This window comes from Pollachius pollachius, assembly GCF_949987615.1.
Source record: "Pollachius pollachius genome assembly, chromosome: 3".
In the NCBI taxonomy this organism is placed as follows: Eukaryota; Metazoa; Chordata; class Actinopteri; order Gadiformes; family Gadidae; genus Pollachius; species Pollachius pollachius.
Window position 1 is genome coordinate 14930405 of NC_136936.1, and position 20976 is coordinate 14951380.

A 20976-nucleotide genomic window follows, 5' to 3' on the forward strand; every position below is an offset into this window, starting at 1 on the left:
CCTGGCTACATTACTTAATACCAAGGGCGTAGGAACCGGGGGGGACGGAGGGGACGTGTCACCTCCAATATCGGAGACAGGCGCATTTGTCCCACCTAAAAATTATACCGGATCTGTCAGGTTTCCGATATGTGTCCCCCCCAATGTTAAACTCATTCCTACGCCCCTGCTTAATACCATTGCAAATATACTATACACGATCAATATATTACACAAGCCGAAACCTAAAATATAAATATTCTGGATATACAATACAACATTCAAATCAAAGCAAAAAAACACATCTGACATCTTTTATTGAATTTTAATGACGGTGTTCATGGTAACATGTCTTAAGACCACGCATAGAAAGGTTTATTAAATGATTTGTTTGCAGTAGAGCAATGGTTTAGTTTAAATTGCACTTCTTTTTTTATCTACATTTGGCAAACATCTGAATATGTACAAACAATTTCCAGTTTTTATAAAATGTTACACCAACATCATAACAGACCTAACTTCTCGTACCCAATTTTCAACACAATTCCACACACAAACACTCCAGAACAGTATTACTAAGTAAAATAAATTACCAACTTTTCACACTTGAATATTTACCCTTTGCTGCACTTTTTAAGTGTCATTTGGGGATATTGGCCTACAATGAAAAATCACTAATCTCAGATATATTTATAATCCACTTGAAGGCAGGTCACATATCCATTCTAATGTTGTGCATAGCAAGAGGCTACCACCACAAAAAAAGCGGGCCTCTTTTTAAAACACTTAAGTGGTCATATCATGGATATGTGCACATTGTGTATGCAACAGGTCTAAAGGTTACATGAAGTTTGCCAGATATGGCAACAACCATTCATGAAATATGAACATTTTAAAGGAACATGCTAAATAGCCTGTGTTCAGAAAGCCATGAAAGCCAAATACATGTAAAAAGTTATTTTATATTCTATCCAAAAAGTTGCAAATCAAAATAAAGATGATCCAATAAGTCAACAATTGAGGATCATAGTTTCCGACTTATGATATTTATGGATGTCTTAAAAAGCATTCTTTGCTTTCATCATTGCTTTCCTATGCATAGAGCTCCCTGTACCTACAACTCTCTCCATTTGACTTGTGTCAGGGAGCTGAGAGGAGGAAAATACAACCAACCGGTTACAATCCTCTGTGCACAAAAACATTTGATTTCAACAACTTTAAGTAGTTAAATTACCGTACACCCTTTAGTTAAGCCTGGATCTGATTCTAGATCATTCATAATCCGTCACAAACTCTTATAACAGGCTGTTGAATTTGACCACAGCCAAGGCACAGTGTTGGGTTCTCCATCCCAAAATGGCACCTAAAAATAATAAATTTCACTTTGTATCGATGTACAGTAGCATTGCAGCATATGTTTTATCAATAACGGCAGGTTTCTGTGATTATGCAAAGTTCATTCAAGCAGTGAGAACATCATTCGTGTGGTTGGACTGAACCACTTTCTCACGTGACAAACAATGCTTTTGGGGGGGACTGGATGTGAAAAGGGTTGACCTTTCGGTGTGTATTGGACGGATAGGCGTTGAACTGTAAACTCCCAGTGTCCCCTCTATACAGGGCAGCTCCTCGCTTCCTCTTCTCATAGTATTACTATAATACACACATATTCAGGAGGTTAACGGCCGAGAGAGAGAGAGCGAGAAAGAGAGCGAGGGAGAGCCAGAGCGGGAGACGCAATCACTTTTGAAAAGTCTGTTGAAAAAGCAAACGGGTGCCATAGCCCAATGGTCCATCACGTCCTCGCGGGCCAAGAGTGAAGGAATGTACAAACAACCAAAAAGGAAAACACCGGGCTACAAGCAGAGTGCAGGGACAGGGTGTGCTGGCCGTCGCTGGTGCTTCAGAGCTTGTTGGCGTACAGCGTCTCCTCGTCGCTCTCGCTCTCGTCCTGGAACTCGTGGCCCAGCAGGGCCTTCTTGGAGCCCATGGAGGTCAGGCGTATCTCGTCCTCGTAGTCATCCCGGTGCTGCCGCAGCCGGTGGAAGCCGTCCTTCTGCTGGTTGGACTTGGCCGAACACACACACCAGATGATGCAGGCGGTCAACACCAGGGCCGTCATAGAGGCTGCTGCGGAGTAGAGGGAAGAAGAGGATGTTTGACACACAGTAGACATGAATCACAAGGTATGTACATTGTGGCAACGCGGCTCTCGCACAACACCCCTGGAAGCCAAGGGGGCGGGTGATCGAGGCGGTCTACCACCCATTTCCCCCAGATGGCGCTTGTGAACGCATGAGCACTGGCCCCACTCAGCGCAATGTGAAACACCTGAGAAAGAGGAGGGGGAATGTGGCGAGACGACAGACGCAGCTGAGGAACATATAAAAGGGGTTATCTGATACTCTGATGGAACACATGTGGTTTCAGAGGAGGGGACCAATGTCCAGAGTTGTTTGTTCTTCTTTCGTGTTTGGAGATACCCAACCCGTCTTTATCTTTTGTGTTAAATAAAAGCATATTTTACGGCTTAACGCATATAGATATGTGCTGATTAAGGGGAGTTGGACCACTTAAGGAGCCGGGTTGCCAAAACATACATACATGACAGGTAAATGTCCATGGAATTAAAGTATCATCACCATAAATCATTCCACTGGGTAAGCTTAACATTCCTCTCCATATGTTTTCAAACAATTCATCTGATTAAATGTATAATAACCTGACACCAGAAGACACTGACCCATATACAAACCATGAGAATAACTAGCTCTGAGATAACTTGATAAAGCTTTATTTTTCATTTTTTACATTCTTACCTGCAGCAGCCACCACAAACTCTCTGGGCAGACCGAAGATACGGTTGTCCATGTTCAACGAAATGATGACCACACTGGCCGCTTCATGGGACGACACCACCACCTGTAAAGATGTCCAAACAAAGTCAACCTCAGTTTTTCCTTAATTCACAATTGAACATTTATTAAATGTTTTTTCTTCACCATTTCCTGTATGAATGGCAAATGCAAACAATGGGTTGTGACATTTAACCCACAAAAATATATTAAAAAGTGAAAAACCTGAAGCTATACTTGACACAGGAACACACACACCTTTACAACAAGCCTGTCTAATCGCCTCGTTAAAGGTCCTCAATGCTTGCAGGTGTCAGCAGATCAGCGGTTGATATGTAGAATGGCTGCCAACAACCACACATTTCCTACGTTTGTTTTGGGAAGACTGAAATCGATAAGTTGGTATTTCAATTTACGACACCATATTTACGAGGGAGCAGCGGAGCACGCTATTATTATTATTATTATTATTATATTGTATTCACTTGGTGAGTGAAGTGCAGCCTGACCATTTGACAAAGCAGTTAATGGTGAAGGATCGGCCAGGACTCCCATGTCATGCAGTCTCCAGGGTAATTTGTGCCGGGGGAAAAAAATGGTTGCGTCTTTTGTCCTCGCGACCACAAATACAGTGTTGCCAAATTGTAAGTGCATCCTCATTTTTAATCCTTTTTTTTTTTTTTTTTTGCTTTATTTCATAAACTACACCCCGTTTGAAATTCCTTCTACCCCTTAAACCCTCCCCCACATCCAGTGCCACCAGAGGCGTGAGATGTGTCCCTATGGCCTACGGCGCAGCATTCGTTGTCCTAAGAAGTACGGGGATGCTATCAAGGAGAGGCCAGACATGCTGTCGGTGACGTGTGATCTGGACCCGCTGGTGCACCCCCAGCGCAAAGCCGACATCCCGAGACCCACGGCTGAGCGGTACTCGAGGAACGCTGCCGTTCTCCCAGACTTGAAGCTCTCTCAGGGCTCCCCGACAGCTGAAGTGGCCCAGGAGGAGCCGACGTTGGCGACCAACGGGCGGGCCACAGAGCCTTTGGTGATCCACGGCTACACGGTGCCAGAGTACCAGCTCGCCTACCACTCTGTGGTGGACTCGCTGTTCCCACGTGGGCAGACCTACAGCCTGGAGCTGGGCTGGACCATTAAGGAGCACCTGTTTGAGGAGCTTGCCTACCCTACCCTGCACATCTCTGAGCAGCCCGACGGTAGGATGGAGGTGGTGGAGCGCTTCTGTGTGCTCCGCCCCACGCCATGCATAGCGGTGGACGTTAAAGGGGAGCCGCCATGCCATTCGTCCAGACACAGCCAGTAAAACTCAGTAAAAATACTTTGTTACCAATTCCTTTTGTTGCAATGTTGATATTTACAATTTCAAAATTATTGACATTACTATTTTTGTGGAACGTTTTCCTTTCATAAACACTTCAAAGCTTCTGACTAACTGCTGCTGATAACAGTTGGTCTATTTCTATTATTAAACATTAAAAAAAGTTTGATGCCCTTTTTAACGTATCATTAATTTTTTACTTTGCCTCATTTTAAGAGAAGCACATATTTATAACAAGCATTTTTGGAAGTGTATAATGTTGAAACGATTTGAATAACACTTTGTATCCACTGACTATTAACTAGTCAGACAAGCTCGGGTTCTTCGGAGGAAAGAGGCTGTTATGCAAATTGAGTAAGTTAAATGTATCCCAAGACTGAACAGCCAAGAAGGGTTTATTTTGCGTGGAAGCCAACCTCTCTTCCCTGTAAGGAATGTTCTCCTCCGAACCTCAACCTTCTAATTTCTTACCCACAACCCAGAGCCACTGCTTTATGAGGTGCTTCTGTACACACACGTATACCTTTTGGCGTTGATGTTGGTATCCATCAGCGATGGCTTCGATGTCGTGGCTGCCCGGGACCAGCAGAGCGTGGAAGAAGCCCCCTGCTGCAGTGTAGACCCGCACCCCCCCGTTCATCACGATCATGGCCCCGACGATGGGCTTCCCACTCGGGTCCTGCACCACACCTCGCACGCCCTTATGGGCCTAGAACACATAAGGAAACGCAATTGTTCATTTATATAACACTTTAGCAAGAGGGTGTGATTGGGAAAAGTGAGGTAAACACAACACACACAAACAGTTACGCAAAATGCTACATGTTTTCAACATGAAAATTGTATCATGGTAAATTATTAGTTGCATGAAAGCATTTGCATAGTCCCACGTAAACAACTTTCCCCAACCTTATATGTATCCCTAGCAGATTCCCCCATGCTGCACATACTACTGCCCAGTAATGACCCCATGATGTTCAGATCATGGGACTCCTCCTTACCTCCACAAGCATGCTGAGAAGAGCCTTCTTGTTCTCCGCCCACAGTGTGGACAGCTGCTCGGCGGGGGGGAACATACAGCAGCCCGTGTACACAGTGATCTCGGGACAATGGCCAAAGTCCACACTGAAGTCCTAGAAGGGCACAGGCGCACACATGACTCATACATCTTAACGACCACCGCCTCGTTTCCATCTGCACCAGCTGGTCACCGAGGCAGAAGGCCTCCTCTGCGTGTTAATGTGAAAGCGAGACACTGCAACCCACCTTCATGCTGCCCATGTGGCTCTGCCTCTCTGCTGCCCTGAGAACCCCGCCTGGAATGGGCAAGGACCATAAACAATGTACCAAAACGCTACAAAAGAATGCTTAAAAATGCAATAGACAAATCATTATCAATGCTGTGAATTATATGATGCTAATCCTTAGCAGTAAGGCTAATACTATATAGCATTAGTTCCAATTGCATACCTTGCCCCATGCTTGGACATCTGGGGTCCCCGAGATGCATCTTGGGATGGTTTCTGGCGTACACATTAGCCAAGTACTTCAGAGTGCCCTCCTTTTCAACTAGAGAGAAAGAACATACGACGGATCAAATCAGGTTGTAAGTGACAAGGACGCCATCGGCCGTCATTCATGTTTCTTCCTTTGCTTAAAATGTATGGAGTTAAAAGTTAAATGAACTGATGAAAAAAAAAAAAAGAAGTGTATTTGGGTTGTGTTACCAGTCTGGACGGGTTTGTCGTAAGGGTAGGTAGCCAGAAGAGCGCCCCCATCTAAAGACACAGACAGCGTTTGCCCCCTCTCCAGGATAAGCTTCATCACTGCTCTGGTCTCTGGCTGGGCCTCCACCACGCGCTGGGAAGCGTTGCCTGAAGTCAAATCAAGTTTCTTTTTTAAGCACATGACATTTCATACGACGCATAGTAGACTCAATGTGCTGAACATGGGCATGTGGCTGGGGTCAATGCAGTAAAATACAGTTGGCTTTCATGCCATTTATTATGAGAGTATATGCAGTAAGAAAATCTAAACTAGCGTAGATCAAATACCAGTAATCCCTCCATATCGATACTCTTCGCATCACTAATTTAGCGCTTTCTGGTGACCGTTGACCCTACGACCCACTTATAAGGTTCCAAACCACTGACCAAAGAAGTCTGTGTCCAGGTCTTTGCCGCGAGCATTGGCCATGCCCCGTGTGGAGGTGCACTGCCTTTCCTCGGCCAGCTGCCTACCGTCTGGGTTAATGAGGGGCAGGATGACAATCCGTGTACTGTTAATGAGCTGGCATGGAGAGAGACAAAGAGAGAGAGAGGAGAGTGCTTAGACAGACAGAAATATGACTCAGAACATTAATTACTGGAATTCACATAAATAATCCATGAGAAATAGCTAGACGACAATGCTCAAGGACCTTAATGATAGGAAACACGATGTACATTCAGGAGAGCAGATGTGTGTCAGATGTACTAGAACTGCTCCAACGTTGGCATGTAGGATTCTGAAGCTCCTCACCCTGGTGATGGCCGGGTTCTTGCCATAGTTCATACACAGAAAGGTTGCAAATTCCAGCAGAAGCTCAGTGCCCACTGGAGCGTTTCCATGGATCCCTGCCACAAATCTTATTTTGGGTTCAGATGGCTCCGCCTCATCCGGCCGGTTGGAGATCTCCAAAGCCCGGATGGTTCGGAAATCCACACTCTGGCCCAGACTAGACATCAGCCAAATCGAAAGACAACGGAAAGTTAGGAATGCTCACGTTCAGCAATAATTTGAGAATATCTCAAGAAAGCAGAATACTTAGAGAGGGGGCCAGTGTTTCTTTCCAATCGGAAATTATTCAGAATGATTGAGTAGCGTAAACAAACAAACAAGGATGCCATACAGTACGCCTCTGTGGTTATTTGTGCAGTGATCTGCATGGAAAGAACGCATAAATGGGGGAACCAACACAAACAATTTCAACCAGCCTCCTTTGAGGTTTACTAATTTGCATCACGTGCGTGGCTGTTTGTTTTGAAAAACTGTTTGTTCTGGCTTCTCCTTGACTGTTGAAAATACCGCTGTGGGACTGCATCTTGGATAGACTTGCCTGATAAAATCAAACCTGTCAGATCTAATCTGGACGATGACGACAGAAATCATATGGAGAAAGATTAGCATCTTTCACTAGACAAAACGACTATGGGGGCCCACTCTAACGCACATCTGGCAGACCGGCCCTGCAGTTTGTGGAATCAGCTGACTGTAAATCGCAAAGTGTGGGCCCAGCTCCACAGAGAATCTATAGACTTTATTATCAAATCATCCAAGTAAACTAAACAAAGCAATGGATGAAGACATTCACTATTGCAATAACTAACAGACGGAAAATCGGCCGAAAGACATTACACATCTGGTGGATGGAAAATGTCAGGCACCACAATTTGAAAGCCTAGCTTGTGTGAGTGACATTTACTTCCTTTCGTTAACCCTTTAGGTCCAAGTTGGCAGAGAGCTAAAAGCATTCAGGCCAGCAGAATTGAAATAGGCTATGAGAGAACCAGGGCAGGTACCTTCGCAGGGAAGTGATTTTGGGGAAGTTGAGGAGAAGGCCTCTCAGAGACTCTGCTATCTCTCTCTCGCTCCGGTAGCGGTAGCTGTTCTCCGTGGCGGTGCTCCTCACCAGCTCCTCCAGCCCCTCACCCTGGGACAGGTAGCGGATGAAGTTCTGGAACTCCTCCACCGAGGGGTCCTGGGTGGGTGGCGGGCCCGCGGGGAGCCGGCCTTCAGGCCCGGCGCCGACGCGGCTCAGTTTGAAGTCCACCACCTCTACTCTGTCCTTTGGGATGGTGGCGTAGATCTTCATCGGTTCATACCTAGGGTGCAGACCAACCAGCTCATTTGCAAGCGGATTTTCAATGGAAATTCCAGATGTATGCAAGGAGCACAAGGCTTATTTCCCTTGCGGCCATCTTCCACGAGGTGAGTGAGGCCCACAGCCGAGGCATGCACCTCCATGGCCCTTCCCTTACCCGCGGGCCGAGGCTGTGAGTTTGAATGTCCCGGGGACCAGCAGCCTCCAGTAGTCTCCCGTCTGGGCTGTAGTGACGTTGTGATCTATGCCCTCGACACGAATGGTGGCATTGGGGATGCCAAAACCAGTGTGGATGTCTGAGACGTTGCCCTTGACTCCCCTGTGGACCTGGTGGGACACACATACACACACACGACACAAAGAATGAGGGGGGAGAAAATACTCCTTTGAGAATAAGGAAGAAGATAAATACAACAAATACAAAAAATAATTGCAAGTACATTTAGGGACGGGAATTGACAGGGAGTAGTCCAAAGATTTTTGACCGCCAATTCGATATGTATCGGGATTATGTAAATATTGCGATTGGATGTCCTGTTCTACAGTTCCAGGTCATTTATTTTTTGAATATGGCCGAACAGAACAGCACCTAGTTGAATCAAATTAATCAACAATCTGCCTCCAAAAGGTACCATTAATTGTCTTTAAAATTAAATTAAATTAAAAAATATATTGCGGAAGCATGAAATCCCGATTCTAACATGATCACTTTTTCCCACACAGTATTGTGTGTCACCTGGTGGATGAATTGTAGCATGGATCGTTGGTTTTGATCCCAGTATTTGGGCAGGTCCTTCTCCAAGGGAAACTTGACACAGCCCAGTTCAATAGTGACCTCAAAACAGTTGGTGTTCAAATAGTTCCAGTCCTGCATGCCTCCTGAAAGGTAACGCACATACTTCAGAACAACATCCACTCACTTCATCTAATAATAAGACCAAAAGATCAAAACCTTTTAGCCCACAGTTTCAAGTTGTTGTTCAGTATACCTATCCTAAATGCCATCTTATTCTATAATTACTCTCTAATATAATGTGTGTTGCTGTCATGGCCAAACTGGAAAGTTGACAACTGTCAACAAACTACAGGCTGATATTTGCCTACAGAGTCATGTGAGCTGATATGCATCTACAGATTCCTCTGAGTCGACGCGCGTCTACAAATAGTGTCTAAAAATACTTAGCATTGTCTGACCCTTTCTATGAACTTCTTTAATGTACTGACAGCAATATATTGTTGTTTCTCTTTCTACTGACAGATGTACTTATTGTAAGTCGCTTTGGATAAAAGAGTAAGCTAAATGCCCTTAATGTAGGGTAAATGTACAGAGCTCTCTGTGCCTAGGAGAGAGTCTTTGTCAAAACAGAGGGACGTACCAGGAACATTGTACCAGTTGGCACCATTGGTGATGCCCTCCCCAAAATATTCATCTGGGTACAGCATCTCACAAGGGTGCCCTTTGTGCATCGGAGCGTTCTCCTTCAACACACAAACACAAACACACAACACACACAGGCAAATTATTTCCACATCATGTGTTGGAGGGAGCTAGCATCTGAACATCAAATCGGACCGTTGGAATAGAGGGGGTCATGTTACCTGTGCGTAGGCTCTAGACACCTGGTGAAAGACCTCGTCATCGGGGCACTTGCTGTACTGCGAGACTCCTTCTCTGTCGTCATCATAGGGGTAATTAACCACCAGAGAGCCTGAGTTAGAGGGAACGGCGGGGAGAGGATTCAAGCAGAATTTAAAAATTTCATCAACAGTGATCCAGCAAAAACCTCAACTAGAAGGTATAGACTCTTAATTGATTAATTATATATTAATTTAGCTGAAATTGTAACCAACATTTTACATGATATTAATGGGGATAGGTGTTACACCCTAACCTCTATCCCAACCCTAACCACACCAATGTAATGTTAATGATAAAGCTAACTGAGCAACGCAAGAATTCTGACTTTGTAGATGTGTCACAAAGGTCCAAAAACACAAACACACTTCATCCATGAAAATTTAAACAGCAAAGGCAAAAGGCCTGTGATATTCACTATTCGTGACTTTGTCCAGACGTAATATAAGGAGATTAAGAGCCCACCCCCGTGGAGGTTGGCCGACAGCACGAAGGGGACGCTCTCCAACCAGCTCATCACAGCCGCCGTCTCCGGCTGCCTTGGCTCCGTGATGTTCACAAACTGGTCGGGGAAGTTGCGGTTCAGGTCAAAGTTATTGCTGTTGTTCCGTCCCTGGTAGCCTTGCTTATCCCCTTTAAGGAAGACAAAAAGGGAAGAAAGTGTTCAAACTGGGTTTGGTTTGCTGTTATTAGTGTTTAACTTATTCTCTATTATGAGCTGTACAGTGTGGTACGACGTTATACATGACATGAGTAAAAAACAAAACTTATGAATTCACTACCAATGCATTGTCAGGACGAAAGTAAGTACGGCAACACAATGATGCACAAAGAAGCAAACTTTCTGTACGCAAGCAGCAGCAACAACCCTTGGTCAATGCGTATGTAAAAGCTCCCAGGGCTATGTGCTTGTGTCAATGTGTGTAAGGGTGTACTGTGGTGTGAGTGACAGCCTCGGCCCACCTTCCTTGGCAATTTCGTAGCCGTCCGGATTCATGGAGGGCATGATGTGGATGCGTGTGCTGTTGACCAGCTGGGTGACCTCGGGGTCATTGCCATAGTTACGGCAGAGATACTCGATGAGGTTTATCAGCAGCTCCCGTCCCACCACCTCGTTGCCGTGCATGTTGCCCACATACTTGAACTCGGGCTCGCCTGGTGGGAGGAGATAAGCGGACGTCATGTTGTTGTGTTGTTGTCCAGTACACGGGGTCCAAATGCAACAGCTGCCACCCACCAGTGCAGTGGTGGGATAGGTTTGATCATTTGACAGGTAAAAAGAGTCGGGGTTACATATAAGAGGACGATGCCTCCACTCTGGTAGGTAGACAATCCAAATGATGCTAGTTCATTTGGACCCTTTATTTACCTGTCATGTTGCTTCCCATGTTTTAAATTGCTGCCACAACATGATCTTTGTGTCTCTATAAAATCAGTTTCTGATGCCAAAGTTTACTCAAACAACCAAGTGTTGTAAAATAGGTTAAAAAATTCAAATGTTGGTAAATGATGAAAACCAGAGCAGAACGAGGAAGCACATGTTGCATCATCCCCCCCCCCCACTAGCCGCTACCGAGCTTGTGTCACGGACCTGTTCATTCAGATCAGTCGTGTAACTCAAGCCTACCAAACCATTAGACGCACTGTTCCACAACTACTTGTCCCGCCTTCGCTAACATGGCGTTGGTGTTCAGAAAGCACTGCATGGCTTTTCTGACAGAGCTTGTCCAATCAAACAAACTTAATTTAACAAACTTAAAAAAAAAGTAATTCATTTCAACCAGAGCCTATAACATAAGAGGCATTGTTCTAGGCTGACATAGCCTTAGTGTTTGTCGTAAAGCGATATACCACCACTACCCTTCGTATATTGCACTGCTGACAGTTAACCCAACTCAAGTACTTGAATGAGAGAACTTGCCCGTTGATGAGAGAAATCTGGTGTGGTTAATCAAATGCAGAGGTCCGGCATTATTCAACACCAACCCTGGCTTTCGGCCAGTATGGGCGGGTGCAGGGTGCGATTTGTGAAAAAACCAGAGGGGGGGATAATTTTGAGAAACATTTTAAAATGTTTCAAAATGAAGACGGACCCTGTGTATTTTGGTTGTTAATTATTACGATGTAATGGTGAAAATACTTTGGGTGGGGGGGATAATTTTTATCCCCACCGAGGATAAAAATAATTCAGCAGAGGGTAGGACGTGTAAACCAGAGGGGGGGATAATCCCCACCATCCCCACCGGCAAATCGCACCCTGGGCGGGTGTTAAAGGAAGGGAAACATACCCGTAGCCCTCATATCCCTGTTCCCCAACATACCATGCTCGTGGACCGTCGGGTTGTCGGAGATAACCATCACGTACAGCTCGCGGCCTTGCACGGACCTGCCCACGGAGGAGAGGTGTGCGATGGCGGGGAACTCGACGCTGTGCCTGCGCAGGAACAGCTCCATGTCGACGTAGTTGTGGTGGCGGAAGTCCTGCGGCATCAGGGGGGGCCTGACCTCTGGGCCGGCGGTGGGAGGGGGGGGGGAGTCGCTGCGGTTCCCGCTGGAGGTCGGGGCCTTGTTCTCCACGGAAGGGGTGGGTTCGGGCGTGGGGGTGCTGCTCTGGGTGGTGCTCTGTGCGGTGCTCTTGGCGGTGCCCTGGGCGGTGCTCTGGGCGGACGTCGCGGCTGAGGTCGTCACGGGGACGCCGCTCACAAGCGTGCTGGGAGTGGGCCTCACGGTGAAGTTGAGTTCAGTGGCTTTGCCCTCGGTCACTAGGACGCTGTGGACCGTTTGGGTCGTGTACCTGTGGAAAGACAAGTTATCCACGTCAATGTCAATCTAGTTTTGTTGAAGAACGTGGAAACAGAGAAGCCTAAACCCAAGCAGGAAGTCACTTAAGAAACTAGTTGTTCTTTTTTACCGTAGCAAATCAAAACAGAACAGTGCCTACCCTGGTGCGATGGCGGAGATGTTGTACTGTCCAGGGAGAAGAAGACGATAGTACTCGCCGTGCTGTCCTGTGGTCAGGTTGTGGTTGATGCCTGCCACCACGATGCTGACGTCAGGGAGGCCAGAGCCACTGTTGGCCTCTGTCACATAGCCACGTAGCCCTATGTGAACCTGCAAGAAATAGGATTATGTTGACTGAGACCACTTGGTAGAGCTGGAGTTTTATTTAAGTGCTATAGTAGAGAATTGTAAGTGAAAGCGAATTCAGATACAGGATCAGGTAGGGGTTTGCCTGAGGAAATGAGAGTGGAATACCCTAGCTATTATACCATTTTGCATGAGTTACTTGTGAAATAATGCAGTTAAGAACATAACAGAGACAATGTTTAGGCTGCGAGCGTGCTACAGTTTGGCCTGCATGATAATAAGGTTATTTGCGACAAAGCAACATTCATTTAAATTCACCAGGGTTGATTTATGACAGCTCTAGTCTGAGAATAAATCAGTTAGATGAATCATAATCAGGTATCCTATTCATAATCACCAGGGTCACTGTTCATGTTGTATTGCATTCATTGCATTATTATGCCATTATTATTAGTATTATGCTATCAAGATATCGGTGGCATAAAGTATAGTCTTAACCAAAATGAGGCAATTACTTCTGGAACAATATATCATCAAACAAATCATCATACACACACACATGTATTCATGTACATAACATACATGTGATGGTTAGACCGCCTACTCCCTACCTTTTCCATGTAGGCCATCAGCGACTCTTTGTTCATGTCCCACTCGTTCTTGAGCTCAGAGGCAGGGGGGTATTTGCAGCAGCTCAGCTCCATGGTGACCTCAAGACAGTTTCCGTGGAGGTAGTTGTAGTCCTGCATCCCTCCTGAATGACAACACAACGGGAGCATTGCTTCAAATCAGCATGCAGCATATGAGGAGGAAGAACATGACGCGTGCCTGGTGGTACCGGTGTCCAAATATAAGATATATACAAGGATATGGACGCGGTACAAACAGCCAACATCAGTTACCTTTTATGTCCTCGTCAATATTATTCACGCGACCACACGGCTGAAACTCAATGTCAAACTAACGTGGCTTTAAGAAACCAAATCAGAGGAACGTCTGAAAGCTGAAGATGTCAAACGTACCCCAATGTAAAACAAACCTCCGCCGTACCTTCTGGGACAAATATTCCCCAATGTAAACAAACCTCTACCATACCTTCTTTGAATATTCCCCAATGTAAAACAAAGCTGTACCATATATTCTGTGACAAATGTATCCCAATGTAAAACAGAGCTCTACCATACCTTCTGGGACAAGCCAGGGCATAGTAAGAAACAGAAATGTGTAACTGTGACTGATATAAAAATGTATACTCTGCATGTATAAAAATATATTGTTAAAAATGATTTTGAAAATATCAAGGAAGGTATTTCAGTTTTCACAGTTTGTGCCATTAACCCAAACACTATGGTTTGAGTTCAATTTGTAAAGTTCCATTAACACAATCTCTATGGTTTGAGTTCAATTTGTAAAGTTTCATTAACACAATCTCTATGGTTGGAGTTCAATTTGTTAAGTTTCATTAACACAATCTCTATGGTTTGTGTTAAATTCGTAAAGTTCCATTCACACAATCTCTTTGGTTTGCGTTCAATTTGTAAAGTTCCATTAACACAATCTCTTTGGTTTGCGTTCAATTTGTAAAGTTCCATGAACACAAACTTTCTTGGCTGAGTTCAGGCAGGATGCATTGCGTTGATAAGGCATGAGTGCATTCCTAGTTTGACTGAGCAACACAATGCTGCGGCTAAATCAAACAATAGACAAGCATGTGCTTGTGCTCCACTAGACCCAACATGTAAAACACAGCGTGGATTATATAGGTCATGAGACAGTTTTGATTTGGACTAAAGAGCAGGTTTGACTATTAACAAGACAGGCCATTTTTTTAGAATTGTTTTTCATGGATTCCTCATCAAGAGGCCGCAGAGCCTTCTGAACCTGATCCTATGAGTAATGGCCTTACGCTCAACCGGATGATTTCATTTCAAGACAGAACAAAGAAGCTAATAAGCAGGATGTATACCACAGGCATATGCTCAAGAGCTCAGCAGCATTTAATTAAACTGGGCTGTATCAGGCGTCATTGCCTACTGAGACTAAAGGCAAACATCCTCTATTTTGCAGGGAAACAATGCCTTCCCTAAACGTAAATATCCTCTTGCATACAGGATCCAGGTGGGCACACCCCGAGTTCCAAAGAAACTACTGCCTTGGCCTGGGCAGCAGCCACTATCGCCAGCAAGTTGTGGGTGTTGAGCGTATAGATGTGATATATGAACAAAATGTCATATAATCCAATTTAAGGAATACTCTAAAATTAATCTGGTTTTACAAGCAACCCATACTAAAGCTAATTCAAATGTGAGATGAGCCAACTCAAAGACCAACTCAAATTAATTATAAAAGGGTACAGAAGTAGCTTGCATTGATAAATCGCCAAGTCTCTTGCCAGGTAAACGGGTAAGAACTAGAGATGGGCGATATGGCCTAAAATCCATATTGCGATATACATTGCAGCCTCTTGCGATAACGACATATATCACGATATAAAATCATAAAATAACCGTTTCAGAACAGGTTACATAGACCCTAAGGAAAGCCAAACTGCTAAATGTATTTAAAAAAAAGAGAAATATAGTATGTCATTTCGAGAACATTTATTGTGAAACACTGTAATCATACAACATAATGTTGCAGATAAATAAAATTAGTATTGGGTTTCTTTTCCTTAGTGCAAACCATTCTAAAAGGCACTACACTTAGTTTAAGTCCTTGGTTCTTAAATGCCACCCAAGATGCAGAGAACAGGAAAAACAGGTGTCTTTCTAGATAAGGAACAGACACTGTACTGACAATTAGGGATGGCCATGATTAATTGATGATCGATCATTGATTGTTAAGATTTTTGTCGATTACGTGATATTTTTAACCATCAAAAGGAGGTTGACCCAGCCGGAGAGGTGGTCTCGGAGACGTTGCTCAACATGGAGCAAAGAGGAGACGGAACGTCTTTTGGATATTTGGGTCCGATATCCAAAAGACATTCCGTCTCCTCTTTGCTCCATGTTGAGCCACCACCCGACGGTCCGACAAAAGCAAGTAAAAAGTATGCTGGAAAACATAACTTAAAAATGCCGATGCATTTAACACATTCCGAGTCAGGATGAGGGAGAAGGAGTTGGACCAGTCCACAGATCAATGAACCCTTTTTCTTTAACGCTTTACAACGCCCCAGACCTTTTTGTCCAATGATTTAACCCATTCAGACCGGATCACGCATCTGTGCGTGTTTACCTCTAAGACCGGATTGCGCATCAATGCGTGTTTACCATTAACCCATTTGTACCGGCTGCGCGGATCAACATTGTATCTACTAGATACAATGTTGCGCCGCACAGCAGCCGGTACAAATGGGTTAACGTTCTTTACACATGCAGGTTTGTTGACGAATTCTGGCACTGTTGCGAAAATTGCAATGTGAAAAGGAATTGCACCAAACCAAAAATTAAACATTGTATTTTGCGTCATCAACATGCATTATCGCGATAGAGCGATAGAATTAAAATCTCTATCGTAGGCCATTTTTTTATCGTTTATATCGTATATCGTTTATATCGCGCATTACAAGTAAGAACCTCTTGATTAAAAACAATAAGGGAAAAACAATAAATAATAACGAAACTAGACAGATTTTTTTTTATCATCTAAAATCCACATGATTAAAGTGTATATTTGTGTGTGGCAGGCTCTGGGCGCCATCCAGCCCTTTTACAAAACATCCCTTGAGCTAATGGAACCAAACTAGTCTAGGGGTCTGGTTACCAAAGGCTGCTTCCCACAAATGGTGGGTCATGCTTAATAAGATACAATTAAATCAAAATGTATTTATTAGGATAAACCTCTTGAGATGTATCATCACATTTTCGAGGAGGTCCCTAGATAAGATAACAAAGTATTATCCAATCGTATAACTTATTACTAGTCTACAACGTGTACTTATTCCTGTTGACTGGAACTATGGTAACATGTTTAGAAGTCATATGTTAATATTTTCTCAAAAGATTTAAAGAAAGTGATTTGTAGTTTTAGAGAAAAAAAGGCACAAATGGTTTCCATAATCTTTTGGCCTAATCTCCTAGGCCTGACTCAAAAGCTTTTCATTTTTAAACGACCCACAAGATCATCCAGTAGAGAGGGAGAGAGTGGGTGAGTTTGTCTGTGTGTACTAGCCTAGCCCAGTGTTATCTTGAGTCAATGTCTACTGTAAAGTTGTAAAGACATAACATAGATTACAAAGATTTACCACTACTTCTTGATAACTACACATGATAACATTCCATATCCATTAGTAATTAGGCATACATAACTGAAATGTTAACATCAATCAATGACAGATTATGGACCCCCCCTTGACCATAACGGAGATGTTCTGTGAACATTACAGAGAAAATAAACGGAACCAGGGATCATCAGGTTTCGGTTTATTTTCTGGGCCCACTATTTAAAATCGAGACAATTCCTTTTCCGTGATCTAATCCAGGTGACTGCGCATTAATCCGAGAGCAAAACACAAGGATTATCCTGACATGCTTTTGGAACGAAAATGTTTGTGTGTGTGTGAGAGAGAGAGAGAGAGAGAGAGAGAGAGAGAGAGAGAGAGAGAGAGAGAGAGAGAGAGAGAGAGAGAGAGAGAGAGAGAGAGAGAGAGAGAGAGAGAGAGAGAGAGAGAGAGAGAGAGAGAGAGAGAGAGAGAGAGAGAGAGAGAGAGAGAGAGATGTAACCAAATCCTTCTGATGCCGATGACTAAAGTTTCCTATTACTTCACCATCCACCAAGGCCTTCCCCCTCTGGATCACCAGGGCAGCTGATCCAGTTCCTGTCCGCAGGACACTTGCAACCCTATTCACACCACCACAATCTAGAGGGTGTTTGGATATGAGACATGTATTTCCATAGATTGACTGATGGCACGTCGTGCCACCATGTCCAACTGCCGGCGCCTCCATGTGGCATGTGAGCGCCTGTCCGAGAAACGCATGCCGCAGACTCCTAATCTGCTTCTATGATTAAAGACTTTGTTACAACTACAGTGTTTTGTCTTCAGGCCTGGTTGGAGTGTTTGAACGCATTCCTGCAATAACTGCTTCTAGCCCATCTATTGCAAAGTGTTTGGCTTTCATTGTTTTGCCTGTTGCTCACTGCCAGCCTTGTGTGGATGATCAACGATAATTCGGCTGTATCAACAGCAGCAGACACACTATGTACTTTGAAAACATGAAAACCTTTCATGCCATCTTCGATTAAAAAGACCAATAATGTACCTTAGGTAATGCCTTTGTCTAGCATTCTTTTTGTTGGATTCCAAATTAGGGAGATGCTTGTGTCAAGAAAAATAAAATTTCACAGAAAACTATCCAACTCATTTATTGGTGTGTCGGCAACATCTCCCTAGTGCACCATGTCACCTCAAGATACAGAATATCACACAGCCTTCACTACTTCATCTCCATGGCAACACAGCGCAGGTATCTACTGTCAGGTTTTTTTTGTTCCTCAATGACAAGACGTCTAGATAAGGTCAAGCTTAACAACAGAATTCTGTCAGCAACCTTTTTCGGCCCAACAGTGATTCAGCACAACAACAAAAAATATTGTGAGCGAAAGTGGTGCTGCAATTACCCCCCCCCCCCCCCCACATGACAAAGTGTATCACTCTACACAGGGAACAGGGTAACAATAATGACGGGGCGTGAGAATATCAACTACACCTCTTTCCCGTAGGCATGTACGCTGGCCTGAATAAAATGGAGGAGAGGAAGGAAGCATCTTACCAGGTACATCATACCACCTGGCTCCATTGGTGATGCCTTCCTTGAAGCTCTCATCTGGATTATCAGGGCAGTTGGGATGGCCGGTCCTCATCACAGGATGGTTTTTTGCATAGACGCGGGCCAGGTAACGAAACAAAAGGTCATCGTCTGAGCGGCTGTATACACCCTGCAGCTGATGGCTGGCCGAGTCGTCAAAGGGGTAGCTGGCCACCACAGTGCCACCATGCAGGTTGGCCGAGAGCACAAATCTGGAGGGAAGAAGGTTCAATGGTTTAAACCAGGCCAGTTGGAAATGACAAACAAGACATTTCAACGAAATGTTAAAAAGATGTGCATTATTTAGCATGGTGTGTGTCACATATATGTTGCCCTGCCTAAACAGATAGTGCCTGTTAAAATGTTAAAAAATGACATGGCTGACCTCGAATCACAATCCCCAGTCTAAATCACAGCTTGAAAAGGAAGAGATCATGGATAACTTTCTACTGACCACACTGTTTTTCGGTCTCTAAAAACACTTATATTAAAAAACTAAACAAACATACTATCTGGATTGGTGGTCGACTGAGGAAATTCCAAAGTGCAAAGCTAGGACTAGGTCACATAAAACACTGATGGGAGCAGGTATAAAAACTGTAAAGTTAAGGGACAGGTTAGTCGGATCGGAGTATATTTACTCTTGAGTGTGCTTGTGTGTGTGGATTTCTCCACTCACCTTTTGGCCAATATCCATTGAATAACGGACCATACTTCTGGGGCATCCTCTTTAGTAACCTCCGTTTCTCCAAACTGGTCCGGGAAGCTTCGGTTGAGGTCGATTTTTCTTGCGTTTGCACGACCGTCATTGGACCCAGCACATTCGCCCTCCACGGACTTCTCGAAGCCGTCTGGGTTCATGCTGGGCATGATGTAAATATCCGTGGTGTTCACCAGCTCCGTGACGCGTTGGTCCTCACCGTACTTGGTCAGCAGATAGTCCACAAGGTACACCAGCACCTGCCTGGATATAGTCTCGTCGCCGTGCATGTTTCCCACGTATTTGAACCTGGGTTTCCCCGGATCGTCTGTGTAGGGGTCCTTTGTGATCCGCATGACCCACAGCTCCCTGCCCAGCACGGACCGCCCTACGCTGGACAGGTTCGTGATGTGAGGATAGGCATTGGCCATGGATTGAAGAAGCCCGGTCAACTCCGAATAATTGTAATATTTGCTGTAGTTGTCCACTCCCGGTTTGATACGAGTGTCCACGCTGGCCTCCGCGGTCCTCGGAGAGACGACACCAATAAAGAGGCAGAAGAGTGAAACGTGTATATGAGGCTCCATACTACTGCCTGGTTCGCCGTGTTTCCGTTCCACCTAGCTATTGAACCATACACTATATGTAGGTATATAACGTGTAGGGAGAAAATGTTATGCTGGCTGGCTAGCTTAATGTCTCCTTGTACAAAGACAACAACCTAGCCTATCTGCCACAACTTCCCTGAAGCCTCGGGGAGGAGGCTTCCGTGTGACGTCAGCTGTAGGCGGAGCTTCATTCATATCATTTAAGAGGTAGTGAACCAAAACCGGTATTTATTTATTTATTAAACGTCGCAATATGCCTTATATGATCGTCGTCCTTTTTTTCGCTGTTACTAAAATAAGAGCGTAATTTAGAGAAATTGTGAGGCACGGCCACCATTGTCAGAGGATGGCCACCTCCCTGCCCCCCCGTATGAAAAAAAAGAATATATCTATTCTTTTTTTCTATATATATAGAAAAGGTCTGAAATATATGTATGTTATTTTGATCTTATTTTTGACTTATTATTTTTATTTAAAGACTTATATTTTCATATTATAAATAAATATTGCATTTAAAATGCTACGGTTTACCTCAATAAATTAATGCCTAAAAAGGCAATTACATGTCTTTCTGTCATTTGCACCAAAAACATCCCTGTCTTGTTAAGGCCCCGAACCCCTCACATAATCATGACACATCGCAGAACATCTGAGCACCCATTCCAATAACATGGGATTATCAATAAGACATTATTAGTGTCCATAAGAGAGTTTATTCAATTCATTGTTTATGGCCTGACGGGCCACGGGGTCTTAGGGACACGCTGTGTGAGTTTTAAAATGGACTGCACTTGATTTTGACAACCAAGTGCCACCCAAAATAAAAGACTGGCCCGAGCTGGCCCCCATATCAATAATGCCCTGGCTTCGCTCCTGAACACGTATTACCATGTTTTAAAAAACGGTTTATGGTTTGCTGTCACTTTAATTTAAGTATATATATTGGAATAATAAAATGCAATGTCTGCAGAAAATGCGGTGAGTTTCGTAGTGCAAAGTGAGGTTGGACATCATGCACACGGTCACCACAATGTAAACATGCACACTGTTTACAAAAGGTCAAATAATCGGCAACAAATAAAGTTGAAAACAAGTTAAACAAA

The 20976-nt window shown here is 44.2% G+C and overlaps 1 protein-coding gene across 2 annotated transcripts; it reads right to left on the minus strand.

Moving 5' to 3' along the window:
• Positions 1–290: 290 nt before the first annotated feature.
• On the minus strand, positions 291–20004 carry cpda (carboxypeptidase D, a). 2 transcript variants are annotated; one of them, XM_079733045.1, is made up of 21 exons: positions 19245–20004; positions 18530–18777; positions 13367–13509; positions 12610–12779; positions 11990–12462; positions 10632–10823; positions 10134–10301; positions 9632–9741; positions 9409–9511; positions 8769–8911; positions 8190–8359; positions 7731–8033; positions 6691–6886; positions 6324–6459; positions 5898–6044; positions 5641–5739; positions 5437–5486; positions 5172–5303; positions 4694–4879; positions 2799–2901; positions 291–2106 (listed from the first exon to the last, which is right to left on the minus strand). In XM_079733045.1, the coding sequence occupies exons 1-21, from the start codon at positions 19850–19852 to the stop codon at positions 1883–1885; spliced, it is 4104 nt and encodes a 1367-aa protein (XP_079589171.1). In that variant the 5' UTR covers positions 19853–20004; the 3' UTR covers positions 291–1882. The 2 variants fall into 2 exon arrangements, with proteins under 2 accessions (XP_079589171.1, XP_079589170.1); XM_079733044.1 differs by having other exon boundaries at positions 291–2109.
• Positions 20005–20976: the final 972 nt, after the last annotated feature.

Coding starts and splice junctions, on each gene's coding strand:
- cpda (XM_079733044.1), bottom strand. CDS start 19,852: ATGGAGCCTCATATACACGTTTCACTCTTCTGCCTCTTTATTGGTGTC. Junction 18,778..19,244: donor CAATGGATATTGGCCAAAAG/GTGAGTGGAGAA, acceptor TCTTCCCTCCAG/ATTTGTGCTCTCGGCCAACC. Junction 8,360..8,768: donor TGCTACAATTCATCCACCAG/GTGACACACAAT, acceptor GTGTCCCACCAG/GTCCACAGGGGAGTCAAGGG.